Source organism: Rhopilema esculentum, chromosome 18, assembly GCF_057945365.1.
Source record: "Rhopilema esculentum isolate cy_ngs chromosome 18, ASM5794536v1, whole genome shotgun sequence".
In the NCBI taxonomy this organism is placed as follows: Eukaryota; Metazoa; Cnidaria; class Scyphozoa; order Rhizostomeae; family Rhizostomatidae; genus Rhopilema; species Rhopilema esculentum.
The window spans coordinates 8,283,802-8,309,551 of NC_142832.1; the positions used below are offsets into that span (position 1 = coordinate 8,283,802).

The window sequence follows — 25,750 nt, forward strand, 5'->3', positions numbered from 1 at the left end:
TTCGACGGCGACAAAAATCGCTCGCGTCGATGACCCCTCATAGGCCGTCGTCCATTTTTCAGACTGGTCATAAAACTTTCTCAGGTCATAGGTCAAAGCACAGGTCAAAATATTTTCTGAATTTATTTGTTTGACTTTATTTGATAATGCATTACAGTGCTCCCTTTCTTCAAATATTGGTAACATTTACTGAAGTCTGAAAACCATAGAATTAATCCCTTTTTATGTTAGAGTTGAGAATTTTCAAACACGTTTAGACCCTTCAATGTGTGATGTGCTAAACATTTACTCACTTTAACTTTGTCAACTTCAAGCTCAGTTTCCTTAGCAGCTTCCTCGATCAATCCATCCATTCCCTTCGCAGTATTCGTCATACCTTGCCGATAAAACTTCAGCAAAATACTACGCTGAAGATCCGAAATCTTTTCATAACGAACTGCACGACCAGATTCAGCCATATTGTGCCGTGGATGAAAAAAGTTCTAATATTTGGAAAACTTGAATTATCCATATTAGAACATGTTAGATGGGTGACCACAAACATGAACGTAAGCACAAGGAACACTATATTGTTGCAGACGGCGAATGCAAAGGTTAAGGTGCCTGGATTGCGAAGCGACGAAGCGGAAAAAAGTGTTCGGTTCGTATTTGACTTGGGGAGCCAGAAGAGCTACATAACTAAAGAATTAAAGCGTTTGTTACAGTTACCCGTTATTGGAAAGGATAGACTTTAAATAAAAACTTTTGGAGATTCCACACCGAAGGTTAGGGAGTGCGAAATTGTCAAGATCAGCGTGAAGTGCAAGGATGGAACGGAAATGGTGATTTCAGCCTATGTTGTATCGTTTTTCTGCACTGCCATAAGCATCCAGCGAATTCCAGAAGTCGTACAGAGGTACCCATAATTAGGAGGTCTAGATTTGGCCGATATCGATCACAATGACGCAGAAAACCCGGATAAACCCATGCAAGTGTTGGTAGGCTGGGATGAATTTTGGAGATTTGTAAGCGGTGAAGTTGTATACAGAGAGGCAGATGAACCGGTCACGCTTCAAACGAAACTAGGATGGGTGTTGTCTGGTCCATCTGGTCTGGTAAGTGACAATGATTCTTATGTTATGAGAGTTGATACATTAATCGTTGACAAAAATGACTCTGAGATTGAGAAAAAAATGAAGAATTTCTGGAATAATGAATCAATAGGTATTAAAGCTAAAACGTTGTTATTTATAGGTTTGCTCGCGTTGTCTCGGAGCTTTAAGCTCACCATTCTGTTCAAATGCTGTCGTAAGACACCATATTGCAAAGTACGAGGACGATAAACTGTTTATCGACACTGTGAAAAACTCTCTCTATTATGACGATTTTGTAGTGGGTACATAAAACAAAGAAAATGCGATAGCGTTGTACCAAAAATTAAAGGAGCGTTTTCGACAAGAGGGTTTTACCATGCAAAAATGGAACTCAAACTTAGAACAAGTTTTGAACAAAATTGACAAAATCGAAAATGAGGCTAGAAATAAAGACCTTGTCGAAACAGAATAGGAAAATTCTACGAGGCAATGTGATTCGGTAAAACCGAAGAGATTAAAGTTTTGGGTATGATTTGGAATTCGAAATCGGACACGTTAATATACGAGTTCAATAGTTTATTGTGTTCCACTGCGAAGGAATATATTACGAAACACGGATAATATTCTTGCCACAAAGGCTACAATATTTGACCCACTCAGACTTATTAGTCTAGCAATTTTATCCTTTGAAATTGCTTTTTCAAGCGCTGTGCAAAGAAAATAATAATTGGGACTCGCTGAATGATGTCTCTATCTTGAAGGACTATAAGGCTATTACAAACGACATGAAAGAAACAGGGCGCCTAACTGTTAACAGATATTACCTAAGAAAGGACATTTCAATATCAGATATCAATTTCAGTGATTTGAACGGTTTTTGTAACGCATCAACAAAGAGGTTACGGTGCTTGTGTTTATGTTGTCTGCCATCTATGATCAGGTGAAATAACGTCATAATTATGATGGGCTAAAACACGTATCGCGCCAATAGGAGACAAACCCTCCTTTAGAACTGATAGCTGCATTAATTCTTGCTTGTTTGATGAAAGAGTAAAAGAAGCGCTGCAACCAGTCACTAAAATTTAGACTTTTCATCGCTGGTCCGATTCTAAAATTACACTTTGATGGATGGCAAGTGAAGGAAAGGTTTTAGAAGCCTTTGCCTAAAACCGAGCGCAGTGGCATTATTATCCCACTTAATTGAATCCCGCAGATATTCTTTCTCGAGAAATGAATATTTCTTACCAAAATCAAGTCGTATGGTATTAAAGGATACATATACAACTGGATCAAGAGTTTTTTAACTGGAAGGAAACAGAGGGTTGTATTAAATGGCTTTTGTAAAGAGCATTGAAGGTCTCTCTCTTGGCGAATTTCATGGTTCTTTTAATGGACGCTAAAACACCGCAAGTTTTTTTTGCATTTTCTGCGATGTGTGTGTCAAATTTGAATTTGTTGTCTATCTGAATATTCAATTAGACCGTCCAAGCCCATCACAGAAGGAAATTAGTCTAGTGTACCCAGGATGTTGAGTATCACGAGTATTGATATTTATATCGCCCATAGTGATAACATTTTTATATTTGTCCAAAGCTGAGTTTGATGAAAAAAACAGCTCTCTGAAAAATAGTTCCAGGTTTGAAGGTTCTGGGGGTCGGTAAATGCTAAAAATTATCCACTTCGTTTTTGCAAACCAACAGATCTGAACAAATTATCTCGTTAGTTAGGCTCTCAAAAACTGGAACTCTATTGCAAACAACTCCTTTCTAACAAATTGCATCAAACTCCCACCAAATTCATTCCTACCACGCCGGATTGGTTTTTGGTAATTATTTATTAGAAAGATTTCAGTTTTTAAATCTGAATTTAGTTTTGTTTCCTCTATTACAAAAATATCAGGCAAGCATTCTTCAATAACTAAATATAGGTCAATCATTTTGTTTCGAAGGCTATTTATATTTAAGTAACCAATCAAAGAATTATTTGGATTTTTCGTTCTTAGATTAAAAATCTCCCTAAATTCATTCGAACCATCTGATTGCGTGAATTCGATTGAAGATGCAGAAAGGGAACATTCACCGCCTGCTTCGGAAGCGTTTGAAATCGAGGAAAAAAAGCGTTCAATACTTGACCTATAACTTAAACTGGATTACAGTCTAGGACTCAAGTGTTTTTGACTTTATTTTATGGTGCAACTTTTCCAAGCAGTCAGGTGTAATACTTAGATCTGATGAGCATCTTAATGTGTTAGGCCTTAGTGGTATACTTGAAATATGATCTTTATGTGTAGTCAGTTGACTTTTCGTTTTTTTCTTAGAAGGATTAATACCTGATATCCTATTTTCATCATGTTGTAAAAGATCAAAGAACAGTCAGATAGTATTAATAAAGTTCACTGAATCATTACCTAAAACGTTTGTACCGTTGTCATTTAAGTGGATTCCATCGTGAAGAAGATATTTCCAATCGAAATCAAAAACTTTGTTTTCAATGAAGTCAATCTCCTTATCTGCAAGTGATTTTTTTAGCATCGTTTCAACTTGTAGTCTTTTTTCTTCCAAAAGATCGGAGTCTTCTGTAGCAAGTATACATGAAACAGCCACATTTCGGACGGTCTTCTTTGCATGAATCGCAAGTTTTGTTAAACTTTATTGGGATCCGCCTTCCACAAATCATTTGCTCCGCAGTGAATAACAAGGACATCTGGTTTCCTATTCAGCGTTGGAATAATGTATGATTGCATATCGTTGACAGTAGCTCCAGGAAACCTTTTCAAAAAAAATTGTATTTATGTGCATTTTGATTAATTTCTTGAATCTTCTAAAACATCCACTACTAAAACATAAAACATTCTAAAACAGTTACCACCGGCCTCTTTTGATTGTTGATGGGCTCTTGCACTGGTGGCTTTTCTTGCAATTTTCTTACGATCATATCTTTGTTTGGTGAGATTGTGTACTTTTCTGCTGCGGTGACTTCAGCAAAAGTCAGGTATCCGGAGACAATGTTGGGAAAGATTTTCTTTGTTGTCATGGACTTTGCACTCTGGGTTTGCGCCCTTTTTCTCTCAACGTATTCCAATGACTGGTTTGAAAATTGATTTGTCATTGCAAATTTCTCTAAACTTTTGTCCAAAATTTCGAAATTGTTCTTAGTTTTAACGAACATCTCATTACATTGACGCGACTTTATTGTATGTTTAGGAAATTTCTAAAGGTCAACATTTGTTCTCCAAAGCTTTCTCCATCTTTTCTCAGTCGGTTATTGATATTTTCTTCCTCAATGAATTCCTTTAGATCTATGATTTCAAGTCTTAAAGCAAAGTTTTCGTCTTTTGGTTCTCTTTTTTCTTTTTCTTGTAAGTTAATTTTTGCTAGCATATCACATAATTTATCAGGCCTACCTTGCATATCGTCCCTGTTACCATTTTCTTCGACTCTTTTGTCAAGTCTTTCAAAGATTACCGCGAGTTGTTTTTTTATGTTTTGAAAGCTCTCTTTGATTCCTAGATTTGTTTCCATCTCTTCTCTTGAGTCTTGAAAATATTCGCTGTTGTTTCCATTGGGAAATATCTCCCTTTTATCGTCTTTTTGTTTCGTAGTATGATCTGGCTCCTGTTATAGTCATACCAAATGTTGCTTGAAAAGTTGTGACTGTAAACCGAATGTGACACTGTAAACGGGGCCATTAGGGTCTAAATTTTATTGAATAGTTTTGCATATTTGGGTCTCAATTGGATCTGGCTCAGTAGTGTGACTTCTAAGCAAAGTGACTATAAGCAGAGCCGACTCTACACTTTTCTTAATATCTATTTTATTTTTTGGGGATGATATATTCTTTCTTATTCTTTCTTTTTCTTATCATCATGGTTAGGAAATACCTACAATTGCGCATATGAACAGCTATAAGTTTGTTGATTGTGCATCTTCTATTTTGCTATGTCACGTACGTGCGAAGACTACAAACTCCTGTAGACGTTCAAGCTTGTGTTGCCAGGTGAAAATTATGTCATCCATCGATAAATATTTTCCAAAATATTGGACTACGTCCCATCGGGGCATTGCTCAAGAGATGTTGTGTTATTGTTGTCATGAATTTGTTGGCAAAGGGTCTCCCCACTGCGGTGCCTTTAGAGAGGTCAATGAAATTTATCATTCCATAACACTCTTTTTTTTATAAAAACCAGTAAATTGAAGTTCAGGTTGGTCCATCTTAATTTTTTTCAAAAATCTGAGGCTAGAATAATTTGTTCTTAAATTATTAGGGTGAGAGCAGTATAATTGCTAGCTATTGCGCTTTAGAGAAGTTTTCAAGCCTCAATTGCCAACAAAATGAGTAAGACATCCTATATTGGCTGGCAGCGTTTGAAAGTTCACAGAAAATGGTCCCTAGATGGCAAAACTCTTCTCCTTTTTTAGATGAAACAGTGTTCAAAGTTACATTTTACAGTAGATCATGCTAAAATGTTCTTAATTTTTTATCACTTTTGACCAATCTAAGGGCTTGTGTTCTTATAAAAGAGTGAGTGTAAAGGTTATAAAATTATGTTTGAAAATAAATATCACCATTTTATATGCCGCTGAGTTGTTTCCGCATAATGATTTTTAATGGCATTGAGGGATGCTTTGATATCCTCATCTTGAGAAATGTTTGTGTATTGTGATTTTACATCTACTGTAAGGAAATAAGTCGGATGCTAGTGAGCATATAGAAATGGTCACTAAAACTCTCTTGCTCATTTTCCAAAGGTTAGTCAAAAACATCGGTGAACGTGTGGACACAATAAGCAAGGGCCTAAGTTGTAATACCGCTACTCCAAGCGCTAAGCCTCGCTCTTACCTGCCTCGTTTGCGCATTTCCTTCGCCCCATTCATCCACTCTCCCAGCGTTAGTCATACTTGTTTGTGCATACTCTTTTACGTCAACTTGCATCGCACTCTTTGTTGCATTGCGTATACTAGTAGGAACACTTTCACTAAGGAAACCCACCCTCTATTATAGTATTATTTTAAGAATTACACTACGGATTGACTCAGCTTATACATACGTATCTAGACACTTTCCTATTGTTTTTTAGCTTGTTTTTCCTCTTATGTAGACACCTAAGATTAGCACATTTACATATTCTATTTGTACAAGGAACTAGTTTAACATATATAAATCGTTCTCTACGAATCCTGAGTTAGTTAAGAGTTAGAGCATTGTGAGCACGTACACTTCGCTCTTGTGAAAGGCTTAGTGTTACAAGTCGCACAACGATATACGTTTGAGAAAACTATATCTGTGTTTATTTGTTGTGTCATTCTGAAGTTTTGTCGAACATTTAGCTCGGAACCTGCCGTATTTAGAAACCAATTTACACTGGTGACAGTTATCGTGGGATTTGAAATCTGAGAAGTTTCAAACTCGCCGCCCGAAACCGAACGAGAGCTGAAAGATTACACTGCCATTTAAAAGGGACGTAAGTGATCACTGTACATACATTTTGAAGCTGTTTTTTTTCTTTTCAATATAACTTGTATAAAGAACTCGATTCTATCCATTTCTGGTTATCATTTGGCAAAAATGAGTAAAAAGAGAGCCGCCAAAGTGAGGGAACATGAACTTGAAATCATCGCTTCATCCCCACAATTAAAAGAAGACCAACCAAAAACCGTTGTCCACCCAAACAAATTTTTCGGGGAACCGGGAGAAGATGTTGAAAAGTGGCTACGAAATTTTGAAAGGGTCGCCAAAGCCAATAACTGGTCAGAAAAAAGGCAATGCGATATCTTGCCAGCATTTCTACGGGACAGAGCGGCCGAATATTATGATGAGCTGCATGACGGGGATAAAAGTGACCTCGAAACACTAAAATCTGCATTAATGAAACATTTTATGCCTAAGGAAGCTCGTAGATTTTATTATGCAGATTTATATTCACGGAAGCAAAACGAGCTAGAATCCGCTGATGATTTTGGTCGGGCCATACAACTGCTTGTCCGCCGGGCATATGCTGAAATGCCCATAGAACACCAAGACACTTTGATGCGTGAACATTTTGTTAATGGTCTTAGGTCTGATTTAAAGCGTATGGTACTAATTTCGGACCCTAAAACATTCACGCAAGCACTGGATTTGGCTAAGAGGGAAGAAATCCACGAGCAAATTACAAACGGATCCGCCCCCTGGGTAAAGCCAAAATTTTCGTACCCAAGCAACGCTGTTGCCACAAGCCCTGTTGCCGCCGTAACTGGGGAACAAAATTTAAATGCAAGAATAGACCGTTTAGAAAGTGTGGTCGAAAAACTCGCCATGACTCTTGCAGAGTCCTCCGTTTCCAAACGCCAAGATCGTCGGTTTGGGGGTAGAGGCAGATATGATAGAAGGTACGAGGAAAGAAATTTGAGGTCCAGTTACGGAAGGCCGATCTGTAATTATTGTAAGAGAGTAGGACATGTGGAGGCCGTATGCAACACCAAAAGAAATGGACAAAATTCAAAAAACTGAGTAACGCTGCTCACGATTCGTCATCCTTGGGGTATGATGCAGCTAATAGTAAATTTTTAAATCCCCAATCTTCTTCGGATAGTCGTTTGTTTAATGAACCGTTACAATGTGTAACATTTATTGGACGTGTCGAAAATTTTGAAACCGAAATAATTATTGATTCTGGCTCAGGTGTATCAATTATTAGTTTAGAGCTTTTTACTTTGATCAATAAACATGCTAAGTCACCGTTAGAACTTTACACTAATTCTATATTAGCTAAAACTGCTACCGGTGAGAAGTTGGATATTATCGGTACAACTACGTTAGAAGTTGATTTTGGCCATAGTAACTGGTATGTAGACTGTTATGTTGCACGTAATTTCAACTATTCATTCTTGATAGGGACCGATTTCTTAGTCAAATCTGGCGCCAAGGTAGATCTGTCTACGCTACAAGCTACTATAGGGCAAGATAAGATTCCTATAAGTGTAGTTAAGCGTCCTAGCCAAGTACAGGTATGCGTTACAGAATCCTTAGAAATTCCAGCTCGCAGCGAAGCGCTCCTCACGGGACATATTTCTGGGTTGCAGGGTACTGTTCTAGTCGAGCCTAGGTACGAAATAGCAAGCAATGATTGTTTATTGTATCCTGCTAGATCTGTTGCTTGTGTATTGAATAATGAGATTCCGGTAAAGATTTTTAATGCTAATGACTTTCCAGTCAAGATTTTTTCAGGAACATGCGTTGGGATGGCAGAAATTCTAGACGAGACACGTATTAAGTCTCAAAATGGTGACGCCCATACTAACAATTCCTTTTCAGATGTGTGGATAAATGAAATAGATTTAGATAACTGTTCGATTTCCAGCCATGAAAAGCAACAACTTTTGCATTTGTTGACCGAGTATAGGGATGTGTTTGTTAAATCTGATACAGAGGCAGGTCTTGCCCAGCGTTTTACACACAACATCGACACTGGTGCACACCCCCCTCTTTATCAACGTCCGTATAGAATTCCTCATAGCCAGTTAGGTATGATTGATGAACATATAGACAACATGCTAGAAAAGGGAATTATTAAGGAATCTAATAGTCCTTGGTCTCAACCCCTCGTTATTGTAACTAAGAAAGACGGTTCGCCCAGGTTTTGTGTCGATTTTCGAAGGCTAAACAACATCACTAAGAAACAAATTTTTCCTATGCCAAGGGTAGATGAAGTCTTAGACTCCCTAGGTGCTTCATGTTATTTTACAACACTTGACCTCGCTTCAGGATATTGGCAAATTCCTATGAAATCAGAAGATATGGAAAAAACCGCCTTTTGCACTAGAAGGGGCAACTTTGAGTTTCGCGTTATGCCCATGGGATTAGTCAATGCTAGTTATACGTTTCAAAAGATGATGCAATTGGTATTAAGTGGCTTACAATGGCAAATCTGTATGGTCTATTTAGATGACGTAATCGTTTATTCTAAATCATTCGAAAAACATCTAGCGAATCTACGTTCTGTCTTCGATCGCTTTAGAAAAGAGGGTCTCAAGCTTAAGCCTAAGAAATGTCACTTTTGCAAACCGGAGGTCTTATACTTAGGCCATGTTGTAGGTAGGGATGGAATAAAACCCAACCCAAATAAGGTGGATGTCGTTAAGACATACCCAGTGCCCCGTAACTGTAATGAAGTACGTAGTTTTGTTGCGTTAATATCATATTACAGGCGATTTATCAAAGACTTTGCTTCGATTGCTAGCCCTTTGAATAATTTACTTAAGAAAGGAGTTAATTTTCAATGGACCGACGTATGTCAGGTTGCTTTTGAACGTCTAAGGGACTCTTTACTTAAATCACCCATCCTTTCATACCCTAACTTTAAAGAGAGATTTTGCCTTTATACAGACGCTAGCAATACGGGTTTGGGTGCAATTCTTGCACAGAACATAGATGGTATCGAAAAGACCATAGCTTTTGCAAGTCGTAGTTTAAAGCCTCACGAGCGTAAGTACGCAACCATTGAAAGGGAATGTCTTGCATTAGTTTGGGGTATCAAGTACTTCCGCCCATATTTGTATGGTAGGGAATTCGACGTAGTAACGGATCATAACCCCTTAAGATGGTTGGATAATGCCAGGGACCCCCATTCTAGACTTTCTCGGTGGTCTTTGACACTTCAAAGTTATGCATATACCATCAAGCATAGGCCAGGCAAGTCACACGGGAATGTCGATGCTTTGTCTAGAATGCCAGAAGCTACTTCGGATAGGGAACCCCCAAGGGAGGAATTACCTGCTTTGATTTGTGCTATTGATACGCCAGGTTTGCAGTTAGAACGCATCAAAGAGCTCCAACACCAAGACCCTGCTTTGACAGACCTTATCAATTATTTCGAAAAGGAGGATATCCCCGAGGGTTCCATCTCAGCTCGCCGCCTTATGGCTACGGTCGAAGATTACTTATTTGAGGAAGGTGTATTGTATCATTTAGACCGAGGTCGAGCACGGTCAAGAACCAACGTTTCCAAGCAGCTAGTAATTCCCAGATCTCTTAAAGATGAGGTCATGTTATCTTTACACGAGGAAATAACTTCTGGTCATCTATCATTCCTTAAGACATACCTAAAAATTAAACAACGCTTTTTCTGGACAGGTATGTACACAGAAATTGAGAAATGGTGTGCTTCTTGTGTAGACTGTGCAACTAAGAAAACGCCGCGAAATTTAGCTAAGGCACCTCTACAGCCCATCCCTGTAGAAGGGCCGTTTGATCGCGTGGCTGTAGATGTTTTAGGCCCATTTCCAACATCGCAGCGTGGTAATAAGTATGTAGTAATTTTTACCGATTATTTTACCAAATGGCCTGAGGCATTTGCTGTCACGAATGCTGATGCTCCTACCACCGCCAAATTATTCGTTGAGGAGATCTTGTGCCGACATTCAGCTCCTCGTAAGTTGCTATCGGATCGGGGTAAGAACTTCTTAGCTAAAGTAGTGAAGGGTATTTGTCAGATGGTTAACACGTCTAAGGTTAACACCACAAGTTATCACCCGGAATGCGACGGACTAGTTGAACGATTTAACCATACACTTACCACCATAATCTCTATGTACGTGTCAGAACATCATGGAGACTGGGACCTTTTCATCCCTTACGCTTTATTTGCCTATAGAACTGCCGTACAATCTAGTACAAACGAGACTCCATTTTATCTTATGTATGGAAGAGATCCAAGACTTCCTATAGACGTCTCCCTAACGAAAGCACAAGAGACTTATTGTAACACTGACGATTATCGTGGAGTAATTGCAGGTAGATTCTTAGACGCACGGAAACTGACACGCGACAATATAGAACTAGCCCAACAGAGACAGAAAAGCCAATATGATAAAACTGCCAAAGACGTCACGTACGATATAGGACAACAGGTTTGGTTATACACCCCGAATAACAGAAAGGGTCTCTCCTCTAAACTAACTCACAATTGGCACGGCCCATATCGTATTCTGGCCAAGAAATCTCCAGTAAACTATCTCCTCGGTGCTAACGAAGAGCGTAATTATATCCAAACCGTTCACGTAAACCGCCTTAAGCCATTTATTTCAGCAGATGATAGGCCTAATCTAGATGCTCCCAATATTGACAATTGCAACCAGGAGGAGGAATCTGCTTGTTTAGATGATGAGAGCGACACAGATCCAGCTGAACTAGTAGTTAAGGCCATTCTGGACAAGAAAATAGTGAAAAATCGATCTGGAAGACGCGACACCTACTATCTCATCCAGTGGGAAGATGACAGTCTAGAGCCATCGTGGGAGCCTATTAAAAACTTGCACTGTGGTGAGCTTTTAAAAGAATTCGAAACTTCGTTACATAATAAGAAAACTTGCTAGTTCGTACAGTGGCTACATTGTCACAAGAATCGAGGGCGATTCTTTCCCCTGCCCCGGGAGGAATGTAATACCGCTACTCCAAGCGCTAAGCCTCGCTCTTACGTTTGCGCATTTCCTTCGCCCCATTCATCCACTCTCCCAGCGTTAGTCATACTTGTTTGTGCATACTCTTTTACGTCAACTTGCATCGCACTCTTTGTTGCATTGCGTATACTAGTAGGAACACTTTCACTAAGGAAACCCACCCTCTATTATAGTATTATTTTAAGAATTACACTACGGATTGACTCAGCTTATACATACGTATCTAGACACTTTCCTATTGTTTTTTAGCTTGTTTTTCCTCTTATGTAGACACCTAAGATTAGCACATTTACATATTCTATTTGTACAAGGAACTAGTTTAACATATATAAATCGTTCTCTACGAATCCTGAGTTAGTTAAGAGTTAGAGCATTGTGAGCACGTACACTTCGCTCTTGTGAAAGGCTTAGTGTTACAAGTCGCACAACGATATACGTTTGAGAAAACTATATCTGTGTTTATTTGTTGTGTCATTCTGAAGTTTTGTCGAACATTTAGCTCGGAACCTGCCGTATTTAGAAACCAATTTACAAAGTGACTTGCCTTGAGAATTATTTTAGTGTCACAGGAACTGAAGGCAAGTTCCCAACATTTTCAATTTTTGCCAGGGCAATTTTTTTCTGAAGGCAAATAACCTGTCATTTGAAAATTTTTATCTAAAATTTTCCCATTCGATCTGCTTTTTGAAACATCAAAACAACCAAATCACAACCAGGGCAATCGATAGGGGGCAGTGATGAGATACGAATATCAAATAAGAAGATAAATTGTAATTCCAGGTGAAAAGAATCAAGTTTTGCATTCACATGCACCTTGTTTTTCTGGCACGAAAGCTGCAAGAAGGTCATGATACACAGTTAGGGGTAGCTGAAGCTCATTCTTCAGTTGAAGATGAATTTACTTCATATAGCGACATTTTTGGGAAGATGACCTGGAAACCTAGAGACTGGATTAAATATCGACAATGAAAGTGATCTATTTGTGGCGCAAGAAGATTGGGACATCTCCAGGAAAAAAGCTTTTTGTCAAATTTGTCAAAATTACGCTCCAAGCTTTCTGCCTCACCAGATATTGACATGACGGTGCCTCCAACAACGAGTTTTGCCCCTGCCCTTACCAGTACACCAACAGGACACTGCCCACCCCCACCAAATAAGAGATTAATATTGGGCAGTGATTGTCTTGCCCGAAATATTATCAAGTCACCCTCTGATGAAGGTCAAGGAGGCCCTCAAAGGAAAATGTCAAAATCGGTCAAAGCAATAAATTTTGGAGGAAGTGGCCAGACACAAGTTACTGTCAGAGTGAATTGGACAAGCAAAGTTAAAAAGAGAAAGCTGCCCCATGACTTGGCATCATTAGGAAAAATGCTGTCTCATGGAACTTACAAAAAGATTGCCAATGCTGCTTGAAGGCATGACAGAATTCGCGGAGCCTTGACTGGATTCATGCTTAAGGAAATCACAAAGAATGCAGGGCTTTATGTTGAAAAGGGTCCGAGAGAAACAACAAAAAAGCAACTAAAAATATTTTCAGATGTACAAGCAAGGAGGATGTTGTCAGTTTCCAGTTTGAGAAAATTAAGGAATTGATGGTAAACAAGGCACCACTTTTTTGGCACATTTTGCAAGTTGCTGCTCTAAGGCATAAGAAGAACCCATCAGAAAGCTCCTACCTGACTTCATGTGTTTGTATGGCAGCCTCTGTTTGCCTCAAAAACAGATCACCAAAAATGACAATATTGCAGTTGATCATAAGCATAATTATGCAACACTCTGGAAATACGGTAATTGTTGTGTTTAGAAAACTGAAAGTCTTTAAACTTCTAGACCTTTAAAGTTTTATATTTAGAATGATTCTTCAGCCCATTTCATTTTAGTGGTATGCCCTGGGTGCAGCACCGAAGCAGTGATGAGAAATACATTTAAGATTATAGGGAAAACTGCCTAAAAATTCTCTAATGAAATGAAACACTGTAAAAGGCCTCTTCATTTCTCTTGAAACAACAGTAAAAGATGCTTTTTATGAGACAGTAATAGCCTCTAGATTGAAAGCTTATGTGCTAGCAGTTTCCTTGTATTTGCCTTGAAGAGCAGACTCAGAAGATTAAAGGCTTTGCGCCTAGTTGTTTCACGCCATTTTCTTTGCAAGAACCTGCATGAATTTGGCAAAAATCATGATTCGTTCCTTAAGGATCAAGCATTCAAAATATCTTTGGACAGAAAAGTGGTGGTAGACAATTTTTTATTTCACAACAAAGGACCATTCCATGACAGAGGGTCACCAGAATCATGATGAAAATCGGGTGTCAGTGGCAGCAGTTGAAAACAGGATTCATACTGATAGTCTGTCCACTGAGTGCCCAATGAAAACTGGGACTTTCAACATGGAAAATTTAATGGCGCTTCCAAAACATCACTAATCACAAAAAGCAACGTGAGAATTATATTGATTTGTGTGGCAAGATTGCTTGTGCCAGTATCAAATGTCTTGAAAAGTTTAAGGATGTTGCTGTTCAGCATATAAAACATGCATATTCTACTCAGGCAAGAAGGGGAACAGACACTGTAAGTGATAAAATCCATTACATATTTACCAAAAAGGAATATGGCAAACAGTTGTTATAAGTTGAGCTCTACCATACAGATCTTGAAAAAATCGACATGATTTTCCTGTGAAAGACTTAATATAAAATATCAAAAATATTTCTAGTGAAATTCTTGTGATTCATTTTTGCAATCGGTCAAAACCAGTGTGTGAAGAATTCTTGTCATGTTTGTGTGCCAGGCATAAGCTGTGTGTCATACATACAGTAATGATTGTCAATGATTGAAAATACATTCCATTTAGTTAAAACAGTAAATGATTGACCTTGTTTGATATCGAATATGGCATCTAAAGAATGATGTCAGATGGACCATCTTCATCGAGCATATTTTCAAGGGCTTTCCATATTGATGTCTTTGATGTATATCACCTTTCATTATTGCAACATAAGTTTATCAATCTTTAATTTGGCTTTGTCCCTTTTACTTTATAAGCTATCAAAGAAAGAAGTATTGTTGTTAGCCCCAATGCAGGTACTGTATTCATTATAACTTATTCTTTTAATCTTTTGGACACTGTCTGAAGTATCTCTTAAGATTTCTTTTCCCCTTCTAGAAATTTGTTGGAATGATTTATACAAACTCAAATGAATCAGCAGAGATGGAGGAAATATTGAAGGAAATTCACTCAAAGTATGTCCCTTGCAATGATGGGAAATGCAGTTCGCTTGCAATTGTTGGTGATCAAGGAACTGTTGAAAGAGGAGCGAATGTTTCGCTACAGTTGAGTAATGGCTTTGACGAAGTTGAATGGCTTGCTGGTTTACACCTGGAAGTTGGAGATTTTCATGCAGGAATGAAGTTTTTGCAAGTATGTATTAACCAATGTAATTATGTCAGGAGACATTTTAGCAAATTACAGCAATTATTCACTCATTTCTACACAATGAGCCTAGTGCTCTTCTATATACTTAGACAAGCTCAGTCGAAAGCAGTTGAACTTAAGGGAGAACTTTCAAAGAAAGGAACTTCCATCCTCAGTATCAATATCCCTTATTACTTCCCTTGTAGCCCTTAGTTCAAGTAGCCCTTCCAGTCGATCAATTTTGTTTTATTAACTAATAACTCACAGTGTTCTTTGTCTGTTACGCTTAGAATCATGTGTTTTTAGAACCATGTGATCAACAACTCTTTGTTTTAATTTTTCTAGAATATGAAACACAACCAGAGTGGTACACAAATAATACCTAGAGTATTCTATGTATATATACCATATGGAGAGGGAGAAACAGAAACTTACAACTAGATTCTCCCGCACTTTACGAAATACTGCAGATTACATCACATTGCTAAACGTATGTTCACGTTTATTTTCAGTTTGGATATGACCAATTCTATAATGCAAAATCAGTGATGGACAAGTGCACAATCTTTAGTGATAGAACTCTTGTAAACCGCCGAAATGCTGTCACTGATGTGTCAAAGCGCTTTGATGCAAATAAGAAGTTTTTTTGCTTGAAGTCCATGCAAGGATTGTTGCTGCATTTTTAGTGATTCTTGGCATAAATGATATAGAAGAGCAACCATCAGAGGGGATCTTACCAAAATATATTTGTAGCAAATCCAAAAAAGAGAGAATATTTCCATGGATTATGCAGCAGGGTTGTAGATGAATATGTATTTAATGCCGATAGAAATGGAGATCTCTTGCAAAAACAAGCATACTCAGATTGGCTCAAATCAGTGAATCCCAAAACACAAGATGGCCGCTTTGCTTGTAGAGAAGTGGGTTGTAGCAAGGCTTTTACTTTTGATGGCAAGGCAAGATTGGATAATGAAAAATCACATTGCCTACATAAAGGAAGAGAGGAAATTGAAAAAAAGAACAGTGATATTGATGCTATGTTTAACTACCAAAGATCACTTTTGGATTTTGGTGCTATTGTTCTAAACTTCTACGATGCCATTTCAGAGGGAGATGGTGCACGACTTGTAAGGTGCTGGAAATTTATGCTCCCATATTTGAAAGCTGATGGTCCGAGGAGTCGAAAGTATGCTCTTGAAGCACTTTACCTCATCATTCAAGTTGAGGCTTTTTATTCCCAGAAGGATGCTCATAGATTGATCTGGAATAGATTCCACAAATCCATAGAGAGTTGTGGTAGCAATATACCCATGGATTTGATGATAGAGCACAACAACAATTTCATGAAGAATGCAATAAGGTCCCTGGGACCAAACTGCACAAATAAAAAAGCAGTTGATCGGATTGCAAAAGCTGTGACAGTAGCAAAAAAATTAGTGGACAACTTGACCGTAGGTGTGATATCTATAAAGGGTCAGGTAAGCACACTGAAACATCAGCAAAGAAGGACTTGAAGAAAATTGTTCAAAACCTTATGACAAGTGGTAGAACATACAAGGTATTTGATGGAATGCAAGAATCTCTTCTAGAAGACTTTGATTTGCATGGTATGTATGCTTGGATAATGAATGCAGCACAAATAAAATATCATGATGAACAGGGCAAGAAGATGACTTTGAATGCATCACAAAGCATAATTGTGTATCTTCAGAAATATAACTTTCTTAAAATGCAACCGGAATATAAAAGGAAGTATGATAGAGATCAGATTGTAAAAATGGGGACCAATTTTGTTTCTTTGCTTAATAACTTAGGAGATTTTGTGTTTGTGTTTAGGGGGGGGGGGTGTTGTCAGTTATTAGTTTTAAAGAGTTGTTTCATTTTGACAGTCAAAAATTGCTTTGTGGTGTTGCTGGTTCACCCAAAGCATTTTAGTTGACAATCTTTAATTTGCATCTTACAGATGTTACTGTCAAGTGCAAAATACTTTGTTTATAATACAAAATATTTGAGAAACGTTAACTGAAAAATTATAGTTTTCCTTCAAAATTTTGGAAATTTTAACAATTCAGATATTTCTGCTAGGCCAAAGTCTGTCAGGCAAAAATTGGCTTTTATTCCCCTAGGACTAAGAATTGAGTATACAGTGCTGAAAGCAATACACTGCAATGTAAATCTGCATTTTCATGCTCAAGTGCAGAGATGCAAGAAATTAGGTATACTGTGATGTGATTATGGCTTCAATTAGTCTCAAAATGTTTTGTGATTATCGACTTTGACATAGATACCATCACTCTTTTTGTTGGTTTCACCACTCTTAGAGCAGACATGTTAATTGTCAAATTTCAATAACCTCCAAACCAGAGCTTTGGCATTTTGGCTTTTTTACTGTTGAGTAACATTTTGCAGAGCAATTAGCCATCAGTTAACTACATTCACATCCTAGGACACCCAGTACCATATATTACCTCTATTAATAAGTAATGAAGCATTGATACAGATATAAATGCCCCTCTCTAATAAACACCTCCCTCCAATAAAAGCTGCATCCAAAATTTTTGGAATTTTATAAACACTGTCATGCTAAAACAGGGAAATACGGTATATATATTTACTTTTCAATTATTCCTTTAAACCTAAAGTTCATGCAGAAGAGTTGTCATCTACAACAGAATCATAAAGCAACTGTGGTTTAATTCCAGAAGTACTCATGTAATTGTCTAAGCTTTTGCCGAGATTGTCCAATGAGTCATGGAACACACTTGCATCTTCTTCTATTTCTGATAAATTGATTGAATCTGAAATGTTGATTTCGAAGTCAACCTGAATTTCCAAACAGTCTCCATCCAACACAAGACTTCTTTCTTCTCTGTTATCTGTATCATCAAGTAGTGATGCTTCTATAGCACTTCCTGAAAGTGGTTAATTTATGTCTTCAAACACCTCTTTTACCACTTTCAATATCTTTAAACAATCCTCCTTCCTCCATATTTCAATATGCATATTTACATCTTCTACTGTAAACGTAAATTCACATGAGCTACGTACCTGTCTGACTTGAACAGGAATAAAACATTTGGGTATGAAACTGTTTTCAGATTGGGAACAATGGCATGCTGCAGTGACTCCTTGTATTCCAACATTTTGCTTTCTACCAAATCGCTCTCTTCATCTGTTACAGAACGTTTCTTAGCCATCTCAGTATTTGCATTGATATCTTTTGCAGTCAGAAAATCAAATGTATTTCTACTACAATCATCTGATTGACACTTGCATGCTTTTGCACATATATCATAACATTTACAGCCAGCATTCTCAGGGCCTTTTTGAAATATATTTCCTGAAGACTTGGGAAAGCTTGACAGAAGTAAAGCACGCCTGCAAACATTTGGAAATACAAAATCTTTCATATCCTTTCCACTGTTTAAAAGTGTAAAACCATTGTACAACAAACATGAATGACTGACAGTCCCATCTCTGCCAGCCCTGCCACATTCCTGCAAATAATTCTCTAAATTTTTTGATGGGCCAAAGTGAATACTTCTGTGCACCCCTTTGCAGTCTATGCCCAAATCAAAGGCAATGGTACGCAAGAGAATACGGTTGTGGCCTTTCCCATCTCTCATTTGTTCTAAAATGAATTCCTTTTTTTTGGAGTTCCAGCATGATACATCTCAACCAACCTTCTTCTTGCATTCTCTGTCTTGTCTTTGTACAGCTTCTCTCCCAGCTCCATAACAAACATTTTCCAGATAAAAGCTAACTGATTTCTAGTTTGGCAAAAAATGAGAGCTCAAATTGTTTCAATGCCTTCTTTTATTTCTTTTACAAGGACAGCAAATATTTCAAAAAGCGGAATAGCATTACCAACATATTTACAATAAACCGCAACTTTTCCTTCACTGGAAATTTTTTTCTAGGACAAATGAATTAGATAAATCAATTCCTGGGACATCAGTGATGCTTTGCTTTGTTGCTTTGTTTGCAGTTTGGTTGCAGAAAACTGCCATGTGAACTACTTTTTGGTAGCAAAGATCATGCCAAACCATTCTCTGAAGGCAGATTTGGATGCTATGCTTTCGCTCCTGAAAAGCAAAGTGAATTCACAGTATATTGTTTTGCCAACATTGCTTTGTAGGTAAGAGCAGTTCACTATTCGAAAATATTATCATTGTCTTCATGGAAAGTCCAGCTGTCCACACAGAAACTAGCTACTGTAAATGAGAAATTTCAATATTAATGCAATAAATTTCAACACCCAAGGAAGCATTTTAGTAAAAGCCCCTATACGGAAACCATCTATTTAAAGTGCATATGACACGAAAACTTTTATTCGCCCCCAACACGTAATCGAGTATGCTGATCACGAAAATCACCATAAAATTTTCGAAAAACAAACACTTTCGTAATTACAGCTGTTTCTAGGTCGATTTTTGCTTCAAATTCTGTCACAAGGGATTGGGTCCAGTTTGACAGGAAGTGACGTAAAGTGGTTGTGTTAGTGAAAATTTAGATTGCTAACTAACAACAAATTATACGGCGGAGTTTTACTTGCAAGTTTATGAATATGTCTCACGGCAAATATTCAAGCTCGAGGGCGTCAGTTTTTGACGAGAAGGAAGGGGAATAGCTTTTAGGTGCTGCTGATGGGCTTTTTTTGCCTTGCAAGAACGAACCAGTCTTTTTTCTGCGGATAATTCAGACGCGGAACCAGGCGAAGCTGGCATGGCTCGAAGCTTTCATGACCGGGCAGAGGACGAAGATGGAATACAAAAATCTCAACTGCGTGATCGATGGCGAGGAATTATTACTTTAAGTCAATGGTGAGTGAAATAAGTTGTCATTGTGTTTTTAGTGTTATAAATTCTGTTTTCCCTGTACATCTCTGCTGTTTTTAGGCCACCATTCCCTGATCATAGGGGCCTGTCCTATTGCGTTGTTTAGGCGAATGAAGAAGAAGTTATACAAATACTGTCTAGAAATAAAAATTCTGTTTGGTACCTTCAATTCTTAGAATTAGTAAATTTAATATTTTCTTTTCATTAAATCTGGCAGAAATGAGTATACCATATACATATAATATATATGTGTAATGTTATGATCCTGCCGATTGTAAAGAATGTAAGAGAAACTCAAATCAACCATTATATTAAGTCATACAATGTTTTTGTTCAATAGGTATCTCTGTGCAATGGCATACAGTCTTGGTGTCTGTCAGAGACAAACGTAGATACTTCAATTCCAGAACTTCTGAGATATTCAAAACCTTGTTGATGCCAAAGCAACTCCATCTGTGCAGAGCTTCCGTTAACGCTGCTTGCCTGTGAAGAACGAGAAACACATATTTCAATGTTTACATTTAACAACATCCAAGATTAATTTTTGGTCTTTGAACAAGGCTGACCAGGTCAAAGACCCCTATTTCTGTTATACAGAAACGAATGAGTCCGTGATTTAATTGAAGGTTTTTATATCATGTTTTGTTACTTGATGACTTCTGTTTATTGTTAATCGATTCTCACTTGCATTTCGAATCTTTATCCCATAGAATATCATTTCCCTGCTTCTTAAATATTTCTTAAATAATGCTTTTTTAGTTTCCAAAAACTTTTTCACTTATGTATAAAATATTGAAGTAGTTTATATTTGTTTAGATGGTTTAAAAAAATAACTACAAAATTGAATATTTGGGTTATTTTTATGTATTAAAAACGGTGATATGGACCCCACACAGAGAGACAAGGAGTCCCTTTTTTCCATAAAGCGAGTGCCTCCGGTGTTGTCGAGTCATTACCAATAACGTATCTCAGCTGTTATACAATAGAACGTTGTTAGGCAGTTATAAAAAAACAATAGGAAACTTATTACTCACCATGCTTTTTCATTCTTGCTTCGTTCTTTGTCTTGTTTTGGTTTGCGAACTGAGGGTAGAGCATCACGTCGAAAAAATGTTTTGGTATTTTCGGTGTCAAAACCAGGAGGAGAGGGAAATGTACGGGAAAAATCAGTCGGAAAAAGGTGATCTTGAAAAAGATGATGGCTCGATATCTTTACGCTGCATTTTTAATAAGTAATGCCAAGCGGCGAACTTCTGTTGCGGCAGGTTTTCCAGGATGGCAGTCAAGCACAACGGTATCTTCCTCAAGGGAGTATTCATTCCATAAAGTCATGCACAGCACTTTATTTCAATTTTTATCAAATTTATAATGAACCAACAAGAGCACATTTTGTTCTAGACCAATCAACGGGTTTGTTTACCAAATGTCATTAGCCAATCACCGGCCTCCATTTCGAGCTTGATTTTTGAATGTTTCAAACCAAAACACAGTTGCTGTGGAGAAAAACCTACCCCTATACTTTTGCCCGGGAAAAAAATTTACGTTCTTTAACCTAAAAGATTTTTCAAACTTAGTTTCTAGAGTATTTGTTTCGTACAAATCTCGGAGCCCTAAGCAGAAACACAAACGGTGTCTAAAATATCTGCACTGAAACATCACCTATTTCCCACTAGAGACCTACCTCCAAAAATGGCCAGCCCCTAATTTACTTTATATGAAGCTTTCGTTAATTAAACAAGGAAACATTTTAAGATTTGAGTTAACTGATAGTTTGCGCAAGCAAATCACCCAGCTATCACTTGGGAATAGTGTATTTTCTTTAAAAAACTAGGCTTTATAATTGCCTATTCCCTCCTCTACACTACCGCACGGGATGCCTAGGCCCTTTCTGAACATTCCTCCTGAGCATCACAGACAATGAAACTCAAACCACTTTTGTGAAGCCATTAGACATCAGTCGATAGTTTGAAGCCAAAAAGGCCAAAATATTGGCAATACTTTCAATTCAATTTTTAAGAGATATCATCTTTTTAAAAGTAACAAAGACCCACTTTTCTTGGACAGTCTCAAAGCCTTGAAACCTTACTGATACCTGCTAAAAGGTTTTTAGAACAAGGCATGATAACTTTAGAAATATCTTTGCTAAATCACATTTAGTTGTTTGAGAACCAATATGATTAAACTGGCCTTGAATTAAAATTTTTTCTCGTACCGATTTACTTCGGCAAGATTTGCCTCTGTAAATTATTTCTGTGGCTTTATGACCATAGTTCTAAATGATATTTCTGCTTTGTAAGAACGTTTCAGAACTGCTAGAATGTTACCAAATGCTATGCTTGTTTTCTAATCGGTCGGTGACATCTATACATGCATGTATTTATCCCAACTGAAAGAAAACAGTTTGAATTTCTTTTCTTTTCAAAAACTATTTGTCTCAAGAAGGAGTAAACTTGTAAAAAATTACTATGTTTTATGGGCCATGTACACTGTACCTACAAGTACCTGTACTTGCAATAAAATAAGCCTTTCTTTGCACAACCTTGTGAGATTTCTATGTAAACTCACAGATACTTATCTTTATGCTTGGGTGTCTAAGACTGCTCATTTCCCTCTGTGTTATTAATGAACTGCTCATTTCCTTATGTTATGAAAGAATAGGTCAAACATCTTGGTCCAAATTTTTTGTACTTCAACGGAGACCATTGTGTGTATGTTACAAGAGAACTCAATCCATATAGAATTTTTCGAAAGCCTCTAAGTCCATCTTTTCGAAAGCCCATCTTTTCGAATTTTTCGAAATTTCCAAGTTCATTGCGGCAATGTTCAATCCAGTGCACGGAAAACCAATGCTGCAGTTTTGTCAAGATCACACTTCATCTCCTTGAATGCAAACACTCCCTTCACGAAATTATCAGGATAGTTCAACAATCGATTTCCTTTTCGGACAAAAACAAATTCAGGCTGATGATAACGACTCTTTAATTTAGTGATAATAATTTTTTGAGAAACCCTTACAAAATGAAACAAGTCATCAAACTGTTGCAAAACTTCTGCCCTTTTCATCTGTTATATATTTTTTCTTAAAATAAGAAACCTTTGCGCTACTTGCCTTACGCAAATCAACGGATGTCAAATGTCAGGTGACTGGGATTCATTTTCGTTTCCTTCGCTACCAGCTTGACAAAAACCCTCACAACATTTACTTACACATGGATAAAATAATTTTTTTAGACAAATAAATAGTTCAAAGGCCAAAGAAACTTATAGAAAAATTCAAGGATATTCAGAAAACAGTTTTGCAATCAAAAACCTATAAATTGTAAATTCTAAACTTTCCAGATACTTTCGTGAGGGGAGTGAGTTACCAAAATTTTCGCTATTGGCAGTAGCGTGCCTCAAATGCCTTGAAAAGACGTTCGGCTGAAAATAGCTTTGAAACGACCAAAGGCTGATAATGTATCACTTGCCACAAAATCCAAGGCCAATTCGATCATATTGGTTCTCAAACAACTAAATGTGATTTAGCAAAGATATTTCTAAAGTTATCATGCCTTGTTCTAAAAACCTTTTAGCAGGTATCAGTAAGGTTTCAAGGCTTTGAGACTGTCCAAGAAAAGTGGGTCATTTTTACTTTTAAAAAGATGATATCCCTCAAAAATTGAATTGAAAGTATTGCCAATATTTTAGCCTTTTTGGCTTCAAACTATCGACTGATGTCTAATGGCTTCACAAAAGTGGTTTGAGTTTCATTGTCTGTGATGCTCAGGAGGAATGTTCAGAAAGGGCCTAGGCATCCCGTGCGGTAGTGTAGAGGAGGGAATAGGCAATTATAAAGCCTAGTTTTTTAAAGAAAATACATTATTCCCAAGTGATAGCTGGGTGATTTGCTTGAGCAAACTATCAGGTAACTCAAATCTTAAAATGTTTCCTTGTTTAATTAACGAAAGCTTCATATAAAGTAAATTAGGGGCTGGCCATTTTTGGAGGTAGGTCTCTGGTGGGAAATAGGTGATGTTTCAGTGCAGATATTTTAGACACCGTTTGTGTTTCTGCTTAGGGCTCCGAGATTTGTACGAAAAAATTACTCTAGAAACTAACTTTGAAAAACCTTCTAGGTTAAAGAACGTAAATTTTTTTTCCCGGGCAAAAGTATGGGGGTAGGTTTTTCTCCACAGCAACTGTGTTTTGGTTTGAAACATTCAAAAATCAAGCTCGAAATGGAGGCCGGTGATTGGCTAATGACATTTGGTAAACAAACCCGTTGATTGGTCTAGAACAAAATGTGCTCTTGTTTAATGAACCAAAAATTTTTTCTAAATTACTTTCCGACCTTTGATGGCATTGCTTGAGTTATCTAAATAAAACTTATTACAATAATAGAGGAAAAAAATCTTTAGGAGGACAACAGTAGTGCCCGCACATAGTGAAACCATACAGAAGCCTTGTTCTATTCAACGGATACGCAACCACTTTACGTCACAGGTCTCACGTGACCACAGGTTCGACCGCGTTTTTCTTGTGACAGATTTTAGCTCGAATGGGTGTTGGAAAACCCCGATTTTTGGGGAAAGTAAGTCGCAAATGAAAAAACTAAGTTCACCAGCGTTACCAGCGATGTTTTAAGCGAATATACAATCTTTGATGATTTAAGCGAATAAAAATTTTCGTGTCATTTGCACTTTAAAACTGCCTTTTATATAAAAGTGGTGTCTATTCCTGGGTTTTTTTATCCAAACACATGTAAAGGCATGTAACATTGATACTTGAGGGTTATATTTCCAGAATTAAATTAACTGAAGTGATGAAAAGTTTCAGGATTTTATAAAACTCCACATTAATTGGTTCAAGGCAAGTCATACGTATTTAATGACTGATCGATACTTTCACTTCCTGATTAGCTAGCAGTAGACAAAATGCATGACACATTCAGTTCAAGAAAAATTTACCATTGCCTGATACAGTGTGCTTCGTCAATAACAATGCCAATGCAACAATCGGCAAATCTACTCCCACTGAGGATGCGTCGCCGACGTGAGGACGGCAAAATAGATTCTGGTGAGGTGTAAACAATGCTGTAAGTTCCATCTTCTATGACAGCAAGGACACTTTCAGCTTGGCCCTTGAAGATCCCAGCAGCAGACAGTTCAGTTTGTGTGTTCACATTATTGATTTGGTCGTGCATAAGAGACAGTAATGGACTAATCACTAAAATGTTACTTGTTCCAACTGCGTTGTCAGCTAGAACGTCAGCTATTAGTGGAATCGATTGAAAAATAAGGGACTTCTCGTGGCCAGTCGATGCGCTGTAGTAAATATGCTTCTTGAACTTGAAAAAGCTGTACAACGCTCTCTCCTGATTATCCTTCAATTCATCCATGTTAAAGAAACAACAAACCATCTTTATTGCTTCGGTGAACTTAGATTCGTTCCAGATATACTCTAGGTTTTTTTGTCACTGCTGTGACTCATCGCCATTGAGAACGTAAAACAACTCCACGCAATTCGGGTTTTGCAACATGAAGTACTCTTACAATATGGTTCTGTGGAATAAGCAATTGCATGCTGATGCGCAGACTCTACTTAGCAGATTTGCGCTCTTTCCTCCTCCCCTCCATCTAACAATAGAGGCTGCACGCAGGCTAGTACGCAGAGGTTCCATATCCACGCATTCTATACCTTTTTGATGAATTTCTATCAAAATGAAGCAATTGTCAAGGAGCAAAAAGAGGACCTTGAAGCAGGTGTAAAAATATTGAAAGAGACGAATACCATCGATTTACATTTGAAAAATAGTTTAATTACAGTCGTTACAAAGTTTACATACAACCATTTACAGTTGACTCCTCTTCCAGTCGCATTTTATCTTCGAGCATTTTATTGCGATGATTTCAAAAACATTGAACGTGATAGGGCTTCCCATTGAATGATTTAGCTAGTTATGAGTTTTTGCTCAAAATGACATACCGCAAATCCTCGAATTGGCCCACCCTT

General features: G+C 37.5%; 2 protein-coding genes and 1 pseudogene across 5 annotated transcripts in view; 1 reads left to right on the plus strand and 2 right to left on the minus strand.

The window, feature by feature from the left end:
- LOC135683520 (uncharacterized) overlaps positions 1-15,959 on the plus strand; it is a 44,240-nt gene extending 28,281 nt beyond the window's left edge. The window contains exons 1-4 of one of the 4 annotated variants that reach the window (XM_089113809.1): positions 959-1,094; positions 12,290-13,296; positions 14,673-14,927; positions 15,434-15,959. In XM_089113809.1, the coding sequence (XP_088969935.1) occupies positions 13,102-13,296; positions 14,673-14,927; positions 15,434-15,607 (624 nt within the window). In that variant the 5' untranslated portion in view covers positions 959-1,094; positions 12,290-13,101 and the 3' untranslated portion in view covers positions 15,608-15,959. Of the gene's footprint in view, positions 1-364; positions 1,095-12,048; positions 13,297-14,672; positions 14,928-15,266 lie in introns of those variants that run through there. The other 3 variants (XM_089113812.1, XM_089113811.1, XM_089113810.1) reach the window with 3 other exon arrangements.
- A 1,404-nt stretch (positions 15,960-17,363) lies between these two features.
- Positions 17,364-18,888, minus strand: LOC148958114 (bifunctional 3'-5' exonuclease/ATP-dependent helicase WRN-like; annotated as a pseudogene).
- Positions 18,889-18,897: 9 nt separating this feature from the next.
- On the minus strand, positions 18,898-25,746 carry LOC148958115 (uncharacterized). The gene is made up of 2 exons (XM_089113813.1): positions 24,706-25,746; positions 18,898-19,006 (listed from the first exon to the last, which is right to left on the minus strand). Exons 1-2 carry the CDS (start codon positions 25,155-25,157, stop codon positions 18,937-18,939), a joined length of 522 nt encoding a protein of 173 aa, XP_088969939.1. The 5' UTR covers positions 25,158-25,746; the 3' UTR covers positions 18,898-18,936.
- Between the last annotated feature and the right edge of the window lie 4 nt (positions 25,747-25,750).